The 24,584-nt window shown below is 36.8% G+C and overlaps 1 protein-coding gene across 2 annotated transcripts in view; it reads right to left on the bottom strand.

Moving 5' to 3' along the window:
* The window catches only part of PTPN21 (protein tyrosine phosphatase non-receptor type 21), a 64,738-nt gene that overhangs the window by 19,888 nt on the left and 20,266 nt on the right, over positions 1-24,584 (bottom strand). For both annotated transcript variants that reach the window (XM_070753815.1, XM_070753824.1), the window contains exons 3-10: positions 18,323-18,492; positions 15,263-15,360; positions 13,915-13,982; positions 12,792-12,862; positions 12,163-12,250; positions 9,687-9,775; positions 8,187-8,274; positions 6,757-6,836 (exon numbers count right to left, since the gene is read on the bottom strand). In XM_070753815.1, coding sequence (XP_070609916.1) covers positions 6,757-6,836; positions 8,187-8,274; positions 9,687-9,775; positions 12,163-12,250; positions 12,792-12,862; positions 13,915-13,982; positions 15,263-15,360; positions 18,323-18,492 — 752 coding nt within the window. The remainder of the gene's footprint in view (positions 1-6,756; positions 6,837-8,186; positions 8,275-9,686; positions 9,776-12,162; positions 12,251-12,791; positions 12,863-13,914; positions 13,983-15,262; positions 15,361-18,322; positions 18,493-24,584) is intronic.

Here is a 24,584-nt window from a genome sequence, read left to right as displayed (position 1 = left end):
ATGAGACAATTGTTACATGTATTCCCAAGTTCAACTTACAGTCACTCAGAGCCCTGGAAAATCGCCACCCTCATATTTTCTCTACAGACACACATTCATCCACACTTACATCCATCTACATTTACCCATGTCCTTCTCTAGCCAGAGAGTCAGAAGCCACCAAGTCTGGATTCAGACAACTGAAAGAACGGGAGGGATTCAGGATCCCTTTTATCCCCCTTTGAGTTGATAAGATTGGAAGCTACTTTTGCCTTGTTAATTTATAAGTCTGGTATGTGTTGATGGGATTTGGGGAAGGGTTTTCAATGTATTCAGGCCCAGCTTCTTTTGTCTGGTTCAGGTGACATTTTTCCTTTGTTTCAACAGTGGATTCCTCATGGGTTGGACTAGTTCTTAGAACCGGTAGCAGTGGCGGAGGGAAGTCATGCAAGTGAACACGCAAACTGGTAGTAAAGGGTTTTAGAACCCAGTACTACTTTGTTTCCTTAACAGCTTAATTCCTTCTTACCTACCTCCTTTAAGGAATCTTTTAGACGACGATTCCTGGCTTTTGTGCACTCTGCTGACATGCCTCCAAATCTTTAGGCATGGCAGCTTCACACATTGATTGACTATTAGTTGGTTTCTCTCCCTTCTTCCAGAGATATGCAAGTTGCTAACACTGTGTACAATATGTGCAGGGTCTGCAGGGGAGGGTTCCACTTACTTTTCGCAACCGGTGTGCATTGCGACCGTGCATGTGTGCACTCGCTATGCGCACATCCTCTTGCATCCTTCACACAATTTTGGCTCTCTGCGCATGCACAGAGGGACAATTTTACTTCTGTGCATGCACAGAGAGCCAAAAACTGCAAAAAAAATTTTTTTTAAGATGGCGGTGCCTACAGCCCAGCAAAGCTGTTGCGCATGCAATTACACAATCGGCAAGCTCCTACCAGAACAAAGCACCAGGGTGTAGTGGTAGTAACCCACCATGGGGTGGAGGGGTGTCTGTGAAAGTTATATAGATTTTTTAAGGCAATAAGTCATGGTTAAGATGTAGTTTATTTGTTGTCTAACTTATGTAACAATATACTTTAACAAGACTCATTTTGTGGCTTCTTTTTGTGCCATTCCCAAACATCTAACCAGTCCAAAGAGAGGCATGCCAAGTGCCATTAAAAAGAAAAGAACATGCCAGGAATTGAAAATAGGAGCTATGGTTGTAAAACCTACTGGTTTTGTTTATAGATCATTCATACCATGGCTAAAATTGATTATAGCTCAAGGTATGGAGACGGATGCATTCTATCTGAAATTACAGCCTTGGAACTTTTTCTGACTTGGCTCTGTTCCTACATACAAAAGGAGCAATGTGTTGTTAAGGGCTCCTCCAAATAATTTCTTCTTGCATATCTTGTGACAGAAAGTATTGACTTATCAACAGTGTCCTAATGTTTACCTACTCTTCTAAACACCAACCTAACGTATTTATTCTGAAACAAAATGACAGATCTTACATACCCATACTCACATTCTTCATATGGGTAGGGCACAGACAGATAGGGAGATGGTATATTTATTGGAAATCAAGGTCCAGAGGAATTGCTTCTTTAAACCACATCACTGTGGGTACACAAGTAAATTCGGGCGCACTATAAATACTAGGCATGCAAAGTGTGCAGGAAGCAAGAAGAAAGAAAGATCTTGTGTTTTGGCTCACCCTTTGAGCAGAGAAGGACGAGAAAGAATGGAAAAGCGTGGAAAGGCAAGAATGAGGAAAGATTTCTGAGAGCCTTCCTCGGGCGAAGAATCTGGGGAGTCTCTAAAGACAAGGTACATGCAGACAAAACAGAGGCAATGAAATAGCTCATTAAGAAAATGGATGTTGGCTATAAACAAATGTGACATCATAAAAGGATTTTAAGTTGGTTTCTTAAGGGTAACATCTCTCCTTGGTTAAGATCCAATTCTTCCTAGGCAGAAAACATAAGCTTGTTTTTACAGAAGTGTTCTGTTAGATAGCTATGGCAACCCATGTTCTTTGATTTTAACCACTAGGCATTAGTTAAAAGGAAAAGAATGATTATTTATTTTAAAATGTGAATTCCTAATTTCCATAAAACGTATTAAAAAACCTCCCTTGAGTTGAACAATTCCTGGTGACTTAATGGACATGTTTATATAGATTTCCTGATAACAATATACAACTATTTTGCATCCTCATATCTGGGGGGGGGGGAGTCAGCTGTGTAGGTTAAGCAAACAAAAATATCTATAAAATCATTCAAGTACTATACATGCTTAAATCCCAATTCCAGCATTAGGCTGAAAAGAGCTTTATTTGCCTACACATTTATTCTGAGAAGCAAACCCGAGTACGTCTAATATATTAAGATTTTATGAATCCTGTTCATAATCTGAAGATCAGCATCATCTTTCATTAACATTTTTTTTTCATAATTAGCATTGAACATTGATTACATACAAAATAGAGTGACTACATACAACTATTTATTTATTCATTCGTTTGTTTGTTTGTTTGTTTGTTTATTCATTGCATTTATATGCCACTCACACCAAACGGACTCTGAGCAGCTAATAACAAGTATAAATACAATATAAGTAAAAAACCCAATATAAATCATCACTAAAATCACATGCATTATAAAACCATACTTGCAACAATCAGTCTTACTTCCAGGCCTTCCGGAAAAGCCAGGTTTTAACAGCTTTCTGGAAAACCGGTAGGGAAGAGATAATGCGAATCCATAGGGTCAGAGCAGCCACAAAGAAGACTCTTCCCTGAGGTCCCGCCCACCAACATTGTTTGGAGGATGGGACCTGGAGAAGGCCGACTCTGTAGGCCTTTACTGGCCACAATGAGGTATGAGGGAGGAGGCGGTTCTGTATACTAGAGTATAAAACAATCCCACAGTCCCATTTTGTAACCTTCAGACTGTAAAAGATCAACACTGAAATTCTGGCAATTTTGGCTAGTACAATTAATCCTCCTTCTCTTTCTTTTGCACTTTATGGCTTAAAATAGATGCATTTCCTTTCTCTGAAAAAAGCTTTAAAATGTTTCTAAAATGAAAGTGCAAAAATGGGAAAGGATAGCTAAAGATAAGACTATAAAGTTATGGTTTTCTGGAACGAAGAAGTTTTGCACAAGTGCTTGATTATATTATTTACAATATGGAGGATTTTAGGCAGGGGTGGGTTCTGGATCCTCTTACTGCCGGTTTGCTCATGTGTGTGTGCGCGCGCGCGCACGCTATGCACACGGCAATCAAATATCCAAGCTGGTGGCGCCCACAGAGACACTGATAGAACTGACTCCGTGACATCATCACCAAGTTACTAAAAGTTCTAAACAAGTAGTTAGAACCAGTAGGAACCCACTTCTGGTTTTTGGTCATAGAAAGAAAATGGAAGGTACTACAATAGGCATCACATCTATTAACATGACACTCTCCATAGCTCCATTTCCATTTCTTGGCTATTCTTTGAAACAAACTTCTGTTTTGTTTACATTTTTTAAAAATGAATTTCAAAAATGTACTTAGTGCTGGTACATTTTAACATGCCCATAATGTTTATTACAAACTGTTTCCAGGATATCTATCACTTATATGAACAATGGCATTCCACCATTCTTTGTAAAACAATTCTTCACTACTTTGGCCTGTCATACAATTGATTTTACCAGAAACTTTATCAATAACACTATAGACCAGGTGCTATTATGCATACATCCATTAAAGTGTTACTCTGATATTTTCATTGTTTAAAAAACAACAAATTTGACTGGCATAAATAAAAAAATAGGGTGTTTTGTTTTGTTTTACTTTGCAATGTTCTTATTCTGGCCCTCAAATATGTATGGCAAACTTACGTTTGGGAATGAATTGAATATTTTTTTCTCTTTTATAAGATGTTTCTTTAAACACATTCTTCCAATAAGAAGATATGTTTTCAAAAACACATTCTTCCCCCCCAAAAGTAAAAAAAGATTAACCAGATGGAGAAATGCAGGAATCATATCTGAGCAAAAGCAGCTGAAGCATTTTTTTAAAGCTAGAAGTAGAAGATAACATTCAGATGTGACTTAGGCAGAAGCTTTCCTAATTCACTTAACTCTTTAGAACAAAAAGAGAGGCAATCTTATTTCTACCCCCCCTTAATTTCTAGACCTAGTCATATCCAAAACATCTTCCCTCTAGATTGATCCCTAGATTTTTAATAACTAATTTTTCCTTCTTAACCAATCCCCATTCCATGTTCAGTCTTAGATCAAGAATGAATAAACAGAATTATCAAGAGAACACAATTATATCTGAAATATATATTCTTAAGTCCTAATACAATCTTCCACAGTTTATTTGCTTACACTGGTGGACTTCCTGAATAATTTTATCTCTGGTACATTCATTAAGAAACACAATTGTAAATACAGTGATCCCCCGTTTATTGCGTCCCCAACCATTGCGAACAGGGTACTTCGCTATTTTTCAACCCGGAAGTCAAAAATACCATCTACGCATGCGTGCCGGGCACGCATGCGTAGATGGCAGCGGCTTCCCTGGGTCTTCCCCCTCTTGCTGGCGTCAGCGAGGAGTTTCCCCACCGCCCACGCAAACTCCTCGCTGCCGCCTGCCTTTCGCCCGCCCACGCCGTTCATTCTCGCCGCTTTTGAGCTGAGTCCGGGAGCGAATTCGCTCCCGGACTCAGCTCAAAACCGCCGATAGCAAGCGGCAAGGAACGGCTTGTCTCGGCGCTTTCGAGCTGACCGGACTCAGCTCGAAAGCGCCGAGACAAGCCGTTCCTTGCCGCTTGCTATCGGCGGTTTTGAGCTGAGTCCGGAAGCGAATTCGCTTCTGGACTCAGCTCAAAACCGCCGATAGCAAGCGGCAAGGAACGGCTTGTCTCGGCGCTTTCGAGCTGAGTCCGGTCAGCTCGAAAGCGCCGAGACAAGCCGTTCCTTGCCGCTTGCTATCGGCGGTTTTGAGCTGAGTCCGGAAGCGAATTCGCTCCCGGACTCAGCTCGAAAGCGCCGAGAGCCAGCGCCCCCCGGACCCCCAACCCGGGTTTGGGGGGCTGCTAGGAAGCCCTCCATGCCGGCGGCAAACAGCCGCCCCACCCCCAATCTTCGGCTCCTCGCTAGCGCTGTGGGAGTAAAAACGCCATCTGCACATGCGCAGACGGTGTTTTTACTTCCGCAGCGCTACTTCGCGAAAACCCGCTCGTTGCGGGGGGTCCTGGAACGGAACCCTCGCAACGAGCGGGGGTCTACTGTAGTCTTCTTTTTTTTTCAAAATTGCACGTCTGGATTTTTACCTCTAGCAGCTTTAGCATAGTGTAAAATACACTATACTTTGTCCCTTCTTCATAAAAGGCATAACATGAAGAATGGATCAGCATCATGATCTACCATTCTCTTTAAGGGCTTGATAGAAATATGACAATACAGAATGTGGCTGTTAAAATGGTACACAAACTGCTAACTGAGAAACAGATACTGCTGTGATGATTATCTTCTGATTTCATTAATTTAATACATATGTCACTCATGCCCTCATCACCTCGAGGTTTGACTACTGTAACGCTCTCTACATGGGGCTACCTTTGAAAAGTGTTCGGAAACTTCAGATCGTGCAGAATGCAGCTGCGAGAGCAATCATGGGCTTCCCAAGGCATGCCCATGTTACACCAACACTCCGCAGTCTGCATTGGTTGCCAATCAATTTCCAGTCACAATTCAAAGTGTTGGTTATGACCTATAAAGCCCTTAATGGCATCGGACCAGAATATCTCCGGGACCGCCTTCTGCCGCACGAATCCCAGTGACCGGTTAGGTCCCACAGAGTTGGCCTTCTCCGGGTCCTGTCGACTAAACAATGTCATTTGGCGGGACCCAGGAGAAGAGCCTTCTCTGTGGCAGCCCCGACCCTCTGGAACCAGCTCCCCCCAGATATCAGAGTTGCCCCCACCCTCCTTGCCTTTCACAAGCTGCTTAAAACCCACATCTGTCGTCAGGCATGGGGGAACTGAAATTTTTTCCCTTCTCCCTGGGCTTATAGAATTTATACATGGTATGCTTGTTTGTATGATTGGTCTCTTAAATTGGGGTTTTTAGATTCTTTTTTAATATTAGATTTGTTACATTGTCTTTTTATTGTTGTTAGCCGCCAAGAGTCTTCGGAGAGGGGCAGCATACAAATCTAAATAAATAAATGAATGAATGAATGAATGAATGTACATTTAGAAATCTAAGTACTGTATCTTTTGAGCTGATGGAATTTATTTCTAATGACAGAATAATAGAGTTGCAAGAGATGTTGGAGGCTGTTCAATCTCTTCTTTAAAACATCCGTTGTTGGAGCAGTCACAACATGTGACATTTCTTTCAATTGTATTTTGGGATTTTGAAATTCTAGGAACACTATTTGACAATCCTATATGCATCTCAATGCTTATAGATGTTATAAACTTTGAGATGACTATAAGATATATAATCATATACTGTACATCCCTGCAAATTCATTACACTATTTCTTCTACAATAGTTCTAGAATGTGCTAGTAATATTTTCTCAGAGTTCAATCCATATAGCCAGAGCCTATAGCAAGAAAACCTCTTTCACCATACATGAATGCTGAAAGAAAAAAAATGTCTAAGAAAATTAAGCTTCAGGAATATGCCTTCAAAAAGATAGTAAGTTAACTATTTATAAAAATCAAATTCAGCTAAGAAGCTAAAAGATATGGTACTTACAGGCTACATTTATTTAATCTGTAAAATTTATGTCTGGCCACACACATCCTCCATACATATTTTGCTGTTTCCATATCTTCCTGTCAAATGAAAAAGATACATGTGAAACAAAGCAGGTTCTTGGGTGGGCCCAGAGTAATGGCCACGTACAGCAGAGAGAAGCAAAATTCCATCCAATACACATGCTTGCCATCTTTAAAGATGCTTTCTTTGTGATCCCCACATATGAACGATCAAATGCTACAAACTCAAACAAATTCGATTCATATGCCACGGGTAGAATACTATCATCGCAATGTAAGTTTCTATTGACCTTCCTCATTACAAAACAGTTATTACAGTATATCTGTGAAAGCTACTTCACACAAAGATAGGAATAATGGCTATCAAAACAGGAATCAGATGCAGTCCCTTCTTCCTTTACAAAATAGGCATGTATCTTTTTATCATATAAATGTAGGGTTATGATAAATCACTTTTAAAAATACAATGAAACTGATACAATTGTTAAAGTATATATAAGACAGCAGTATTTCACTATCAATAATGCAACATTAGCCAAACACAGAGAGAAATAATAGCAAACCGTGTTTTGCCAATTATATAACTGATGCTAATATTTGCTGTAGTAGCAAGATAATATAAAAATCAAGAGATCGTCACTCTTCAGATACACAAACGTTTTCTCCCACATACATATCATATTCAGACATATGTAGATCTATCCTAGTCTCCCTTAATTTTCAAATTCAGCAAAAAAAAAAACCATGTGAAATATATATATCTATCTATATCTATATCTATATCTATATCTATATCTATATCTATATCTATCTATCTATCTATCTATCTATCTATCTATCTATCTATCTATACATACATACATACATACATACATACATACAGTGTTTCCTCGATTTTCGCGGGTTCGAACTTCATGAAACGTCTATACCACGGTTTTTCAAAAATATTAATAAAAAAATACTTCGCGGTTTTTTCCCCTATACCACGGTTTTTCCTGCCCGATGACGACATATGTCATTGCAAAACTTTCGTCTGCCTTTAAAAAACATTTTTTTAATAAACTTTAATAAATAAACATGGTGAGTAATAATCTAAATGGTTGCTAAGGGAATGGGAAATTGTAATTTAGGGGTTTAAAGTGTTAAGGGAAGGCTTGTGACACTGCTCATAGCCAAAAATAGTGTATTTACTTCCGCATCTCTACTTCGCAGAAATTCAACTTTTGCGGGCGGTCTCAGAATGCATCCCCCGTGAAAATCGAGGGAACACTGTTTATGTGTGTGTGTGTATCTATATATATATATACACACAGACATACAGTATATATATATATTCTCTCATTTATATAGAATCTGATTTCTTCCTCATATCACAATTGTTTAAAATGTTTCAAAATAAAAACTCACAGTTTGGAACTGGATTGTCTCTTCTTTACTGGCTAATTCTAATGCAAAAAATGATTTGTTGTGGGTCATATTAGCAATGTCATGCCACCTGCATATGAAAAGAGTAATGACAGAAACTTTAAGCACCCATAACTTTCACACATTGTTGAAATTCCCTGTGAAAAAAATATATTGATTTGCTATTATTACACATTTGCAGAAGTTGTTAGTTCCCTTCCATATTTCAACTTCAAAGTAATCAAAGCTATAATCATTCAGTTGCTTTCTTTTGCTTCAGTCTCCACACAAGAGATTGCAAAAGCTGAACTGACACCACCTGTGGTCAGGGACAAAGATTTTATACATAATTACAAGCAGGGAAAGAGGATTATCATTTGCTACCCTTCCATTTCTTCTGGTTAGCAAAATCTGGCTTGGCAAAATCCAAAGCTGGTGGCCTGAAACCAGAAGCAATGTACCACTGCCAACTACTACCTTCTACTGAGAAACAAGTGCCTCAGATTTATTACAAAGTTAGGGTGGGAAAACTGAAGTACGATTTGAATCTGGAGGCTGCTGCGGCAAATACCATTTGAATCCTAAAGTTTACAGTGGCTGATTTTATTTATTACTAAAGGCTTTCCTACTAGTAAATTTAATGCTATTATAGCTGTGTCCTCAAAACTCTCCTTTGAGCCTTTTAAGTTACATATTGATGTGGGCAAAATAGAAATATGGGAGGAAAAAGCAGACAAGAGTTAGAAGACTTTGGATCTCAATCCTCCTGTCCAGCTGTACTTGGAATATTATCCCTTCCTGAGACTTTCTCAGGTAGGGATTCCCCAGTTTCAGGAAGAGCTCCTCATTGAAGGCAGCAGATTTAAAATCAAACTTACCCCTTGAATTTGGAACCCTATCTACTAACTTAGAAGGGGGAAATGAGCAATCACTTTCCTTGATGAAAGGTTAAGAGATTTCACACTAAATAATCCTTACAGGGATTACTAAAAGATAAACAAGAATTTCATTGCACAGATTAGACTTTTAATTCTGGAGAAGATTTCTGAGAATACAATGGACAGCAAAGGAAACAAACAAATCAACCCAGAGTTCTCACTTGATACTACAAATAACCAGGTCCAGGTTATCCTATTTCAGACACATTATGTGAATAACTAGCTCTCTGGAGAAAGGCTCTGATGCTGGAAAAGTTGGAGGGAAAGAGAAGAGGACGATCAGCAGCAAAGGCTGATAGACTCATTCACACTGGTGATGAGTGCATTGTTGAAAGACCTGAAATACCAGCTTAGGCGCATATTATTATGGAGGAAAACTATTTATGTGATTTGATGGCATGTCAATTAATCACAGTACAGATCCCATTAGTTGTGTGACTAAAGTTTTATATCCTGTATGACTTTAGCACTGACAGTATGTTCTTACTTAGCTTTAATATCTAGAGATTGTTATGATTATGAACTATCACACTTCCCATCTTGCTTGGGGGGGGGAAAATCTCACCTAAATATTACAGGAGACCGACCATTTTTATGCTTGACAAAAATTCCATCAAGACACGCTCCAATAAATATGTCACTTCCTTGGCTATCCTAGATAATGAAAATGAAAAAAAAAAGTTGTTAATATTAGTACAGCAACTATTCAGCCACAACTAGATAACAATTTAAATTATATTGCAAAAATGATATGCCAACATGTTAACCTAATTATCTAATCAAGAAGGGATCAGTTGAGGATATTATTGAGGGCACTGCTTCCTAGAATAAGGAAATAGCTTTGTTTCCTTATACACGACTTATCATAAAATTCCTTAAATAATTAATGTTTTTGACATTATTGTAAAAATATTATTCTTATCAGTAATTTATCAAAGAACAACATACATAACATTAAATAATTGATTAACCAATAACCCTGCCAAACAACAAATAGAAAAATTAATTAAAAGGTAATTTAAAAAAATAACATATGCAATCCCTGCAGGGTTACACAAGCATTCCATAAACAATTGGATAGTAACTGCCCTTTTTGCATACTGAACATTGGCCATTCTCCCAAGCATAGTACTGGAATAATATAGTACCTGGGGATGCCTCTGCAATATGAAATCTAAAATACAGATCCCAGAATTACTGTTATTTCCTATCTGCCAGACTGAATGGGTGTATCTTTAATTGTCATCTGAATGAAGACAGTTGCCATCCATATTTTTCTTTGAAGAGACTTCCTTAATTGAGATACTACTACTGAAGAGCTTCAGCACATTGTAAACCAAATCAGTTTGTGGGGCTACTAGAATATCTTCTGTAGTATGATTTTATAGCCCAAGATAAGCTAATGATGGCCTAAACTGTGGCAGTGCAGTGCTTAGGATGCAGAATTGAAGGCTAATTCTGCTGACTGCCAGCAGTTCAATTTTCGAGGTTGACTCAGCTTTTCATCCTTCTGAGGTCATAAAATGAGGATTGTTGGAGATAATATGCTGACTCTTTTAACCACCTATATAAGTGCTATTGCTAAGTGTTACTTTAATATTGGGATTCTCGGCTGTTTGGATTTTACAGACTAATGTCAACACCTCAAATACAACCATGGAACCTCCTGGCAATGAGTGCAATGTTTTCAGGACCAGTGTTGTACAATCCTGTTGACCAATCCATTTAGCAAAACCTATGTTTTGTAGCCAACTGCAGCTTCCACATTGCCTTCAAAGATAGCCCAGAAATGGAAATTACAATAATCTAAATTTGAAGTTATTAGAGTATAAAGGATAAATGACTGTGATCAGACTACCCTAGTCCAGTAGACTTGTACCCTGCAACCAGCAAAAATTAGGCTTATCTTTTCATTATCACTGAGATCAATGATGCCTCTAGTGACAATTGGAATTGTCACATCCCACAAGAAATGAACCTGTTCCTCAAAGGGTAAAGGGTTTACCCTTTGAGGGTAAACTACCTATTCCAGAATAAATCACCTACTTAATTCCTGAGCTTGAGGACATATTATCTAAGTTTAGCTTCAGTCCGTTTGCTCTGATACAGTACATGATTACTTCCAGGGAGATCCTGCACAGCTTTTTCTAACTATTAGTTGCATACTGATGACATCAAATGTTAATGTTTATCCATCTTTCCTAACCTTGGCAACTTCCAGACCTAAACTCCCTAAATTCATAAGGATGTCCATGTTGGCTTCAGAAACTTCAAATTGAGTCTACATATCTGGAAGTATGAGAATGGAAGTTTGGTCTAACAATTAAGGAATCATGCTAGAGTTTCAGTCCCACCTTAGGCGTGAAAGCCAGAGGGACGACTTTGGACCAATCACTCTCGCTCAGTCTAAGCCACCTCACAAGGTTGCTATTGTGGGGAATATAGGAGGAAGAAGTATTAGGTATGTATGTTTGATGAGTGATATCAAAGACCGCTAAGAAATTCAGAAGGTACAATAGCATTTCTCTATTGTCATCAATAGGACAATCTTGAATATTTCTGTACTATAATCAGATCTAAAGCAGATTGAAATTAGAATTGTTTCCTTCTAAAAGAAAATATACCTGAAGATGAATATTTTAAAATAGCAATTATTATGAAGCTCAGAATCTAAGTTGGATGTCAATGTACTGAACTCACTTTGTTAATATTTGAAATCCCGCCTTTTAGGTTAATTTAGATATACAATATAGTTTTTATGTATTACAAGACTATGCTTGCTATATTTATTGGTTAATGTGCAATCCAGAATATTTTCAATGTACATTTTTGCATTTTAAATAGAAATTCCAATCCTATTTCTGGATTGACATCTGGATATTTCTGCTAAAGGTTTAACAGAAATGTTATCAGTGTTTCTGATAACACAACATGACAGTATACTTTTAAAAAGAAAATTAAAAATGCAACAGAGAATTTAATTATCATACAGCATGGGTACATCTTTGATGGCACAGGCCTTCAATAAACTTTACTTTTACCTTAGCAGGGTAAGTCTCTTCACCATAACCTTCCATTCTCTCAACTTCTTGCATGTATAACATCTCTGCATCAGGTGGTGTGAGGCCCCTTTGAAAGAAGGAAAGAAAAAAACCTTAATTGGCTATCTTGTTTCTTGGAACACTTAGTTTCTGTCTGTATTAGCAATACCTTTTGGAAGGATATATCACTTTAAGCTAACATAAATACAATGCTTCAATAATGTGCTCAGCAAAGACTCAGATGTATTTGAGTACACAAACACATGAACACACACGTACCCATACAATAGTTCACTGTATCTTATGAATTCAGACTACCAAGTTATTTATGGTTCAATGTATTCTTAAAATTCAAGAAAATAAATTCAAAAAAATTAAGCCGATTCAATAATCTGTTTAAATAAGTTTAGTGATTTGCTTCAGATAAATATACTAACCTACAAACAAGGAAATCGCAATAGTATTTTATTTAAACCCAACCATAAAACAACACACAAAATACAAAAGATTACAAGGAGCAAAAATGATATTTGTATTTTCAGGTCTTCAGGTTTTATAGCAACAATTCAGTACGCAATCATCTGACATCTTTCAGACTTGACGTAATATCATAAATTCAGAACCAATACCTATATTTTTGGTGGAGTAATGCTACTTTCTGAGTTGCTTCTTCTAACATCTTCTCATCTTGCAACCAGCCCTTAAAAATCAAAAACAAAGCAATGTGCTTATTCAGTGTTGACATGCTAAACTCTTTTTGTTGTAAGATATTAATTAAAAGTATGAACATTACTAGTCCATCTTTCTCTCTTTCAGTTATTTATACATGTATGTCATCAAACCAATACACTCATAGCAACTTATACAAGATCAATAATTAAAACATTCATGGTAAATAACTTAGTTAAAATATCCACAGAAAACAAATAAACTATTCATGGTAACCAAAAGAGCCAGGGTGGCGCAGCAGGTAGAGTGCTGTACTGCAGGCCACTGAAGCTGACTGTAGATCTGTAGGTCAGCGGTTCAAATCTCATTACCGGCTCAGGGTTGACTCAACCTTCCATCCTTCCCAGGTGGGTAAAATGAGGACCCAGATTGTGGGGGCAATATGCTGGCTATGTTAAAAAGTGCTATTGCTAACATGTAAGCCGCCCTGAGTCTAAGGAGAAGGGCGGCATAAAAATCGAATAAATAAATAAATACAAACAATAACATTTAATCTGATTTGTATAATCTATGCACAAAATTATAAATTTATATCCATTGTTTGAAATCAGAGAAATCTAACCATTTTTTATTTTCCTAATTCTGATATTTATAGCTTGATTTATCTTTCACATTTCAAATGTCTCAAATCACAGATTTTTTGGGGGAAAGATTTTTTATATATATTGCAAGCTAGATGTACATTAGTCCTAGACTTTCAACAGTTTGTTTAGTGAATATACGGATTTACAAGAAAGTGATTTATGATTGTTTTTTACACGTACAATCTTGATAGCATCCCAATGGTCATGATTCACTTAACAATCACATTATTAGCTTAACAAATGTGGCAAGAAATGTCATTAAATAGACCCAATTCACTTAACATCTGTCTTGCTTAGTAACAGAAAGGTTGGGCTCAATTGTGGTCGTAAGGTGAGGACTACCTGTAACAGCATGTATAACTGATTTTATTTGTTTAAATCTATCTTTTAAATATCACCAAACATGAGAGAAAGGCAAGAGAAACTTGACCATTCTTACCACAGGAAACAAGGCAAATCTCTGTAGAAATTCTTGTGATTCATATTGGTCAAAATCCCCAAAATCAGCTAAGGAATTAAAACAAAACAAGCAGAAATAAAATTTAACACGCAATTCTGTTGGAAAGTAATTATGTTAATGAGGAAGCATTATTTCAGAGATGAGCAACAGGCTACAAATAATTATTGCATGCGTAGAGAAAATTCCTATCCAAACTCCCAGAGTCATATAAACAATACAAATGGCTATATTACAACTTCTTGTTTTCTTATCTAGAAAAAGAAGTGTAGACAGCTAAATTCTTTCATGATATACACATGCAATTAAGTAATTATTACTGAATCACTATGATTTGAGAGTCAGCTGGGGTAAATACAAAAGGCAGAATGTTTGTCACATAAATTATTGTGATGCATTTCTTCTATCACAAAATTGACAAAATTAACATTTTATATAGCACAATATTATTGCTCTGAGCGTGTAAAGTGACAATAATGGACATTCGTGGCTCCCCATTCCCATGTCAACACTTCATCTTTTTTTTTGCCAATATTTTCCATAATATATAACATCCATGCAAAAATATTATTAATTAATAGGAATCTTCATATATCCAACATTTCAAAGATCATAATCAAGGCCTACCTGCAACATTATTATTATTATTATTATTATTATTATTATTATTATTATTATTATTATTATTATTATTATTACTACTACTACTACTACTACTACTACAACTACTACTACTATTATTAAAATTATGTAGGGTGCCAACTGCCAAGTCACTCTGCAACATGAGAACATTCTTTTCTCAAACTAAAGACCACTGACTCACAGCAGATATAACCACTAGATGGCAGCAAAGACATACAAAAAGAATTCTATAATCTGATACCTAGTGGTCATCAAGAGTTTTGCAGACCAGATGGGATATACAGTATCTTATTTATTTACTCACTCAGCAGTTTTTGCTGCTTCAGTCAAGTAAATCTAAGCATCCTACACATTCTGTACCATCTGAAGTTCCCAGATAGTCTTCAAGGTTAGTACCATATACAGGTAGTCCTCGATTTAGAGCAGTTTATTTAGTGACTGTTCAACATTAAAATGGCACTGAAAAAAAGTGACTTAAGATTGTTTTTCACACTTACAACTGTTGTGGCATCCCCGTGATCACATGATCAAAACTCAAAAGCTTGTCAACTGATTCATATTTATGACACTTGCAGTGTCCCAGGCTCATGCAACCAGCTTTTGTGACTTTCTGGCACTGTCATTCAAGCAATGATACAAATCCCTTCCTCCTAAATAAGCTAAACATGATTGCAAGTGTGGAAATTACCTTGAACAGCTAAGCCAGCAAGATGAATTGCTTGTTCAAACGTGCAAGGTATGTTTCCTTCCAAGATGTCTTTCTTTAGTTGTAGGTAATACTGGTATCTATAAGGAGAAATATTTTTTCACATGCCTCCGATTCATGAAAATATAGCACATAGTCAAAAGCATTCTGTTATGTATATACAGTATGTACATACCTATATGCCTATACAAAGTTGCCTCTACTTCTCAGCTATCAACAATTTAGATTGTAAGCAAATTGGGGCCTGAAATTATCTGTTTTGCTGATATGATTCTATGGAACAAGAAGCATGTATAACACTTTCAACATATGGGAAAAAAACAGGGTATATAAATAGAATAAATAATATTATATAAGCTGATATATACATATAAGATATAAGATATGGTAGGATAGACATTGTAATTCTATAGAGAAGTATATGTAGAAAGTTCCAGCTTCAGTCCATGTTTTTTCCATTAAAAAAAGTCAAGCAGCAGACAATGAGAAAAATCAGTATATGAGATTCCAGAGAAGTGCTGACTGTCCAAGTTAGTAATTTTAGAATCAGCAGCATGATTTTGCGGAAGCCAATTTCCCTTGTATCTAAAACAAGTGGAGCTATTAAGGTAATGATTCCTATCGGATATTAAACCCTTAATCTCAGTACTCATATATCCTCACTTGTCCACATATTCCCTTTTCTTCTGATGTCATTACCCTGCTAGTAACTTACAAATTACCCTACATTACCATTTCTTTCTTTCTACTTCCATTTTTAAGTCTTAACTAATTCCATCCTTCATTATTTATCTCTTGGAGAAGAAGCATCACTTAAATCTGTTAGTATACTATAATTAGATTCTTCCAACAGATTCAGATTTCATGTTTGAGTTTGAACTTGGTAAAGAAAATAGTCTTTAACACACATGGCCCACTATTCTGTAAACTTGTTGTATACTATAAGACACACCAGTGTATAAGATGCACCAAGATTTTGAAGAGGTAAATAAGTTTTTAAAAAAAAGATTGTGTTCTCCCTGGCTTCCAGGAGCAATCTACAGGCCTCCCAAATGCTCTGCGTGCCCCGTTTTTTTGGAAAAACAGATGAAAATTGGGGGCCATTTTTGCTAATGACAGGGCATGAAGAAGGTTTGAAAGGCCTGCAGAGTGCTCCTGGCACCTAGGGGAAGGCAAAAATGTCCCCTTTTTGCAAAAAATGGCCTGTTTTTCACCTGTTTTTCATCAAAACAGGAGTGTTTTTGTCTTCCCCGGCTCACAGGAGCCCTCTGCAGGTCTCCCAAACCCTCTGTGTACCCTGTTTCTTTTGCAAAAAGAGGCCCGTTTTTCACCCATTTTTGCAAATAATGGGGCACGCAGAGAGTTTGGGAGGCTTGCAGAATGCTCCTGGGGGCTGAGGGAAGACAAAAACACTGGTGGTTGTTGGGTTTTTTTTTAAAAAAATGGGGGCGTTTTTGCCTTCCCCCAACCCTTAGGAGCACTCTCCCAAATCCTCTGCACACCATTTCTGCAAAAAAAATGGGACATGGGGCGAAGCTTCAGGAGGCCAAAAATGGCTGTACAGTATTCAGTAGTGGGGAAAATGTGCATTTTATACTCCGAAAAATACCGTAATCTAAACTGGTGAAGGATGACCCAGATTTGATGCTGAAATCTCTTCAACATACAGTGTGTTAGTAAGAAAAAGTAATAACTGTTATAGATTTGGTTACTTGTATCATATTTACTAGCAACTAGACCATGGACTGTTGCACAATCCTTCAGAGATACTTATTTATTAATTTATTTATGCATTCCTAACCCTCATGCCTGCATTCACACCCATACACATCTCTTACTCGTACAGCACTGCTGTGCAACTTCACACTTTATATACATCTCATCCATCTCCCCAAGCCATGCCGTCTTTTCAACTTCTTACATACCCCAGAATATACTTTCCAAGTTGAATGGCACTTTTCATATATCCTCTCTGACTCACATAGTGCCACTTCCGTACATCCACTCACTTCCTTCCCCATCTGGCAGCAGCCACTTACTTATCTGCTGGCTTGGGACTTCGGACTACCTGCCAGCTTCCCCATAAGCCTTTCTTTTGAAAAACTAGGTGGGAGCACTGAAAATAACACTCTGGCATGGCAGTGCTAAAGCAGCCACAACTTTCCCAAATGTCAATCCCACAGGAATAATAGGTCCCAGATTTTTTAAACATTCTGTAATTTAGCCCATTTACAGCACCTTGATTCAAACATTGCTGCCTGATGCCACAGTGTTTCACCCAATTGAAAGTTATAAAGAGACATACATGTTTTAGTAGTACTGTATATAGATAATTTCCTACAAACAGTGATCTTCTCTCCCATTGATCAGTAGGTATAGCGGCCAACTTCTCCATGGTAAATTGCTTCAATTCAATCATACTTCTAAGATGTTTTAGTGTGAACTGTGTGCACACCAAATCACATGATGGATGAGTATGCTTGTGCAATAGAGACTTCAAATGTTGGCACTGATGGTTAACTCAGATCAATTCCCTTTATCCTTTCACAGAAGGAACATCCATAAAATTGATAATGTTCAGTGACAAAGTTATGCAAATTTAGCCCCCCCCCAAAAAAAACCACCAGTCAATGCTTATTCACATTCAATATTTGACACCTCTAAGTAAATCTAACGCTGGATTCTTAAGTTGTCCCATGCAGTGTAAACCAGTGCTTCCCAAATGGTGCTATCCCAGTGTATTTTCTCCTATTTTCTAGGACAAAAAGCAACCAAGAACTTCATAATCAAATCTGAGACTTCACTCAGCAGCTTAGAAGAGTAACAGCTTTTATTACCCTCCAAAGGAAATCTACTTGTGTTTATCTAAGCTAAAATCCACTCTCCATGAAAGAAATATTAATCAGAAATATTTTTGTTCAAATCAAGGACTAAATCCATAGTAAAGATATATGGAAACAACTGGTATCAGGTTCATCAGAGTCATGTAAAATTTAATTATTTTATAATTAGAATTATTCTATGCAAGCTTACAAGATTCACCTGGTAATTTCCTGCTGAAGTTGAGAGACAGAAGGCACATAAAACACCACACCAAAGAATACAGTTGGCTCCAATGCATATTTATCCAGTTGCTTTTTGAGAGGCTTATCCAAGTCTATCCACCTCCGCTGGTTCTGCTTGTTGAAATACCAAAGGCTAAAATATGTAATCTAAAAGGAAAATATGAAAAGGAACCATTACATGTTAAAAAAATAAAATAAGGTATATCACAAATAGTAGAAATTGTCCTTTTAATCCTTTATATACAATAAAAAGATCTAAGAAATCAGCATAGAATAATTTCTATCAATTCATGTTTACATATGTAGCATGATCATCATGTAAAACAAACCAACTCAAGCACAAATCTTTATCCTTTGAAAAAGTCCCTTTAAAAAAATCCTTGTCTTTACAAAATAGACATGGTACCGTAGTTACTCACTTCTCTCTATAGCAGTCAAGAACTATAAAGGAAAAAGTATCAATTTTGGATGCTTAGATAACTCATAGGAGTTTCCACATGAATAAAATATGGTCTCTCCTGTACACATTCATAGCTGCAATTGTATGTTTGTTTCAGGTGCTCTAATTGCATTTAAGAATCCTGCAGTGTGAAGTATATTAAAAGGCAATAACATTTTAATCATGGCTAAACAAACTGCTAACATTAGCAGAAGACATACCAGTTCTTCAGAAAGCTGACATAACTCTAGAAATATTTTCAGCATTCAAAAATAATGCTGTTGTAAGATTTCTTAATTTTAACAGGTTACTCTTCATTCAAATTCCAGGAAGTAAATCAACCCTAGACAGATTTTTACATAATTATGTTCCATTTATTTAAATTTTTCTTATCTGTTCAACAAATGGCATAGATGTTCAGTCTAAGAATACTGGTGGTGGGAATGCTTAACAATGGATTGGTGCAGATTACATGAACACAGGAAAAAACAATGTGAAAAAGCTAGTAGTACAATATTATGTATTTAAGGAAATACTGTATGTCAAAATAACAGAGGCCATGGAGGTCTTCTAGTCCAACCTTCTCCTTAATCAGCAAACCCTATACCACTTCAGACAATTGGTTATGGCTGTTGAAGCACCCATAACTTGTGGAGGCAAGTCATTAATTGTTATGTCAGAAAATTTCTTCTTAGTTATAGATCTTTCAAAACCAGGAATAAATGTATATAATACTTTGAAAATTAAGCATGATTCTTAGCGTTTTGCTAATATGTCAAATTAATGAGCCGAGGTGGCAAAGTGTGTAGAGTGCAGTTCTGCAGGCCACTAAAGCTGACTGCTAGATCTGCAGGTCAGTGGTTCAAATCTCATCACCTGCTCAAGATTGACTCAGCCTTCCATCTTTCCGAGGCAGGTAAAGCGAGAACCCGGATTGTGGGGCAATATGCTGGCTCTGTTAAAAAGTGCTGTTGCTAACATGCTGTTATGCCCTTTGTTAAAAGGGCATTATAAATAAACGTTTAAAAATGAATATTTTGCATATAGAACTTCACCAATCAGTATACATAAATCCTGTTGAAATGAATTCACAATTTAACCAAACCTAAAATGGGCAAAACATTATATCACAGCTAGGTAAACAATTACTCATGTAAATCACCACCTCATTGCCAGTAATATGATTGTATAACTTCAGGTGTTCTAATTGACATGAATCTTCCTCCTAGTACATGAAAAATTCTCTTGCCTCATGACACTAACAGCTAATTTGTTATCAAGATCTGTGTGAAATCCTTCTTCCACTTCAGAGCTTTCTATAGAGATAAGTAGTTCAGTAATGAGTGTAAAGTGATTAAGGTTTATGGCTCTCCACTTAATGCTAAAACTATAACTGTGTCAGACTTTTTTTCCTCAGAGTTCTGTGAAACATGTTTATTGGAAGGAAGGTTAAAAGTTACAACCCCAAAATTCCAGTGATTACTTTCAAGTGAGCTGAAATAGGCAAAACAGCTTGTTCATTTTTCCATGTTTGTTTCAATGCAGTGGACTGGAAACTTGCCCTTTCCACGAAGAAGTCTGCATGTGTTTCCTGTTTTGATACCTGCAGATTCTTTATCAGTGTGAGAAGAATCTCTCACAAATTGTTTAAGCATTACTCATAATTGGCAACAGCTAGCTTGAGGTATTAGGAGCTGTACTTCAACAAGTATAGCAGAAAAATCACTACTCTGTCAAGTGAGTAAAGGGAATGATGCTTATATTTATCCTATGTTTATATCTGCTTTTTCCAAACATTTTTAGTGGGCAATATTCATGAAGAGATTTAAGGGGGATGCCAAAAATGTTTTGGAGTATAAGGTTATTACAAGAATTTGTTCCCAATCAACTTAGACAGGCATTTCTCCAGGCAAAATAGGAATCTGATTTGACAGGGCTTCAATGTGGATCCATGGAGATTTAACCATGGAAGCCAAACTGAATGTGCTCATGGCTGGATCATTGTTAGGAAGATGACATAGAAGGGCTCTGGCACAATGCTGCAGGGATTATAGCAATAGCATTTAGATTTATATACCACTTTATAGTGCTTTTACAGCCCTCTCTAAATGGTTTACAAAATCAGCATATTGCATATTGCCCCCAACAATAATAATTGTAGGAAACAAGCAACATAAATGTATATATTTAAATGTGCTTTGCATATAGCACAATGTTGTACCGACTCATTCTTTGATAATGGTATTAAGACTGTTACAATGGGTTTACTTAATCTTGATAATTAAAAGAAAACTCAAACTAGATGGATATTTTAAGTTATGTTTCTGAAACTGGGAACATAAAAAATTTCCAAGTATGGTTAAAATATTTTCACACCATCTAAACTGAAACCACATAACAAACTGCTTTACAAAAGTAATGCAAAATACCAGTTGCTGGGGATTGACTCAAGCAGCCTCAGATGAAGGATTAGCAAAGACAAGTGGTGGGGGGACCTCAATTCCTACAACTAGCTTTTAAATTCATATGACCACAGGAATCTGTTTATCTTTCAGTACGGATTATCATATAATGTACTGTAGTCCTAGTATTCTAGAAGTAAGCATTATGATTGCATAATGCAAATTACTTTAAGCAGTAGTTCAGAACTGTCAGGACTCAGTGGTTTGCTTACTTATAAGGCTATTAACTTTTCCAACTAATTAGAAACATGTAGTGTGGGGTATAAATAGTCCATGGTACTTGGCTTGGCAGAAATATCTGCTCCCAGAATATTTTTTTCATTTCCTAATAAACACTTGTCATAAAATAAACCCACAACGACAAGAAATGATTTTTGTTGACTATTTTGGGACCTATTTTTTACTAACTTGAACCAAAGTTCAAAATAGAGAATACAAATCTAGAAATAGGAAATATAACCATACAACAGAATGTGTTAGATAATGTTTTCTTCATAATATTTCAAATGTTATGTTTTGAAGAGAAATTATGACCAGTACCTAGAAATAGTAAGAGTTGCAAATTTTTATTAATTATACCGTTTTCTCTAATAAAACATCCCCTGATAATAAGCCCAATCAGGCTTTTGAATGCATGGTAATAAGCAGTGAAGGGCTACCAAATTTTTTATTATCACACTGTGGACGTGGCTTATGCATTTTCTTTCAACATGAGAAAATATTATTTTACTGAAAGAGTAGTAGATCCTTGGAACAAACTTCCAGCAGACGTGGTAGATAAATCCACAGTAACTGAATTTAAACATGCCTGGGATAAACATATATCCATCCTAAGATAAAATACAGAAAATAGTATAAGGGCAGACTAGATGGACCATGAGGTCTTTTTCTGCCGTCAGACTTCTATGTTTCTATCTTTCAGTACAAATTGGGTGCTCTCGGATGGAGCTCCAGTTTTGCTACCCCACTGGGCTTCTCCCCCCTCCCCGTCCGGGCAGTAGCCCATCCCTGGTAATAAGGCCAAGTACTTATATCAGGGTTCAAAAAAAATTCTAAGACAGGGTCTTATTTTAAGGGAAACATGGTATTTATGAATAATGTGCCAAGTCAAGAGACCATCTCAACATCTGCATATCAGTTGTGATTTCTAGTATGTCATTCATCAGAATAGATTCAAAGATATGAGTACTATAAATGAAAAAAACAATACTCCATCAAACTGGGTTGTAGCAAAATCTATAAATTGCAGACAAATTTTATAAAACCATTTCAAATGTTTGGTAAGTAAATGTATCATAGTATTACCATAGAAAAAGCTCTTTCCTTTCCTTGATGGACTTTTATGGGCTACAAAATATCCATTCCAAGCCCATTGTGATTGCAAACAATCATTAGTATTGAAACAGATGTCCAAGTGCCGCCTCTATGTTGGTTGAGGCAGGCATGATTCCCTTGGTTACCATTTGTTGGGGGTCAAGGGAAAGAGAGGGTTTTGCCTTCTCTTTCTACTCATGATCCCCATGGACAATTGGTGGGCCACTGTGTGACACAGAACACTGGACTCAATGGGCTTTGGCCTGATTCAGCATGGCTCTTCTTATGTTCTTATGTTGAGGACTGCCTTTGTAACTTATTATAATTATGTTTTTAAAAACATGGGGATATGGAATATGCAACTATTCAAAGTAAACTCTCTTCCAATCAGAGAATATAACATTTTGGTTGTAAGCTAAATGAGATCAACTGGCATGAATGCTATCACAAAATGCTTGGGGATTTTTTTACTAACAGAATCTACATCCAAACCCATTAGCATGCATGAAATGGCAGAAAAATGGCAGAATGTCAAGCATTTTGTCTGTGAGATAGAATGTTTGTAGATAACTTTTTTTTCAACTTCAGCAACTTTTAAGACATATGTGGATTAAATTTCCAGAATCCACCAATTGGTCAAGTCTGGGAGGTGAAGTCCATACCTCTACAAAGTTGCTGAGGTTGAGAAATACTGATATAGACCATGATGAAGCTATCTATCTTTTATCATTGGTCTTTTGTAGAACAAAATAGCTCAAGTAGACAAAGATGAGAAGGATGAACTTTCACTTCTTCTGTCAGTCAGGTCTTTAGTTCAGCTGTTTTCATCGTTTAAATCATAGATAATAGACATTTTATCAGTGTTCTGGAATTAAAGAGCAGGATTTTGGAAAGGATCATCATTGATGTCATGTTGACTTCCTTAATTAGGCTGAAACCTGAGAGAAAGAGAAGCCACTTGGCAACTTGCTTGGTTTGTAGCCTCCCCTTACTTAATATTTTAATGTTCATTCCAAAGACATTATCCATGCCCACACTGACTTCTATTTTCAATGCATCTTCCAAGAGAGCTCCTAAAACATCGGTGTAGTCTCTTCCTGTTTGTCATAAAATGATACATTAATCCAGCTGCAGTTGTCAATGATGGTTTAAGAATCAGTATTCTGTGTGAAACTATGTAATGTACAGTATATGTTTCAAATAAACCAAAACTCAGCAGAATGTGTAAATCTAATTATTAAGTCATGGAATTTACTGAATGACCTTAAGTCAAAGTTTCTTCTTCAGCCTAATCTACATGGTATTTTACATACATATAGCTGATGAGGCCAGAACAAGGCCGAAATGGGACCATCCTAGTCTCCCTTAATTTTAAAATTCCAGCTAAAAAAAACATTTCAGATATATATATATATATATATATATATATATATATATATATATATGTATGTATGTATGTATGTATGTATGTATATATATATATATATATATACACACACACACACACACACACACACACACACACAACATACATACATACATACAAGGACAGAAACACCAGCCTGAAGATGACGAGTGGAACCTCGTCGAAACGTCGCCAGAAATTTCCAAATCCTACATGGGAAGAAACCCGAATATACCAAGACCGTCATATATATATGTACTGCCTTCACTGGAAAAGGTTTTAAGAATTGAGGAATTTATTCAGAGACGTAAAAGTAAAACATGCTGAACTGTATAGCACAGTTGATGTCCCCTGATGTCCAAGTGCCGCCTCTATGTTGGTTGAGGCAGGCAGGATACCCTTGGGTACCATTTGTTGGGGGTCAAGGGAAAGGGAGGGTTTTGCCTTCTCTTTCTGCTCAAGATTCCCATGTACAATTGGTGGGCCACTGTGTGATACAGAATGCCAGACTTGATGGGCTTTGGCCCGATTCAGCATGGCTCTTCTTATGTTCTTATGATCATCAGGACTTGTACACAGGAAATATTTAATGACATTTTGTATTAGCATTAAATGTTTT

The sequence above is a fragment of the Erythrolamprus reginae genome, chromosome 1 (genome assembly GCF_031021105.1).
Source record: "Erythrolamprus reginae isolate rEryReg1 chromosome 1, rEryReg1.hap1, whole genome shotgun sequence".
NCBI lineage: Eukaryota > Metazoa > Chordata > Lepidosauria > Squamata > Dipsadidae > Erythrolamprus > Erythrolamprus reginae.
The sequence above is the reverse complement of the archived record's forward strand: the minus strand, read 5'-3'. Positions and strand labels throughout refer to the sequence as shown.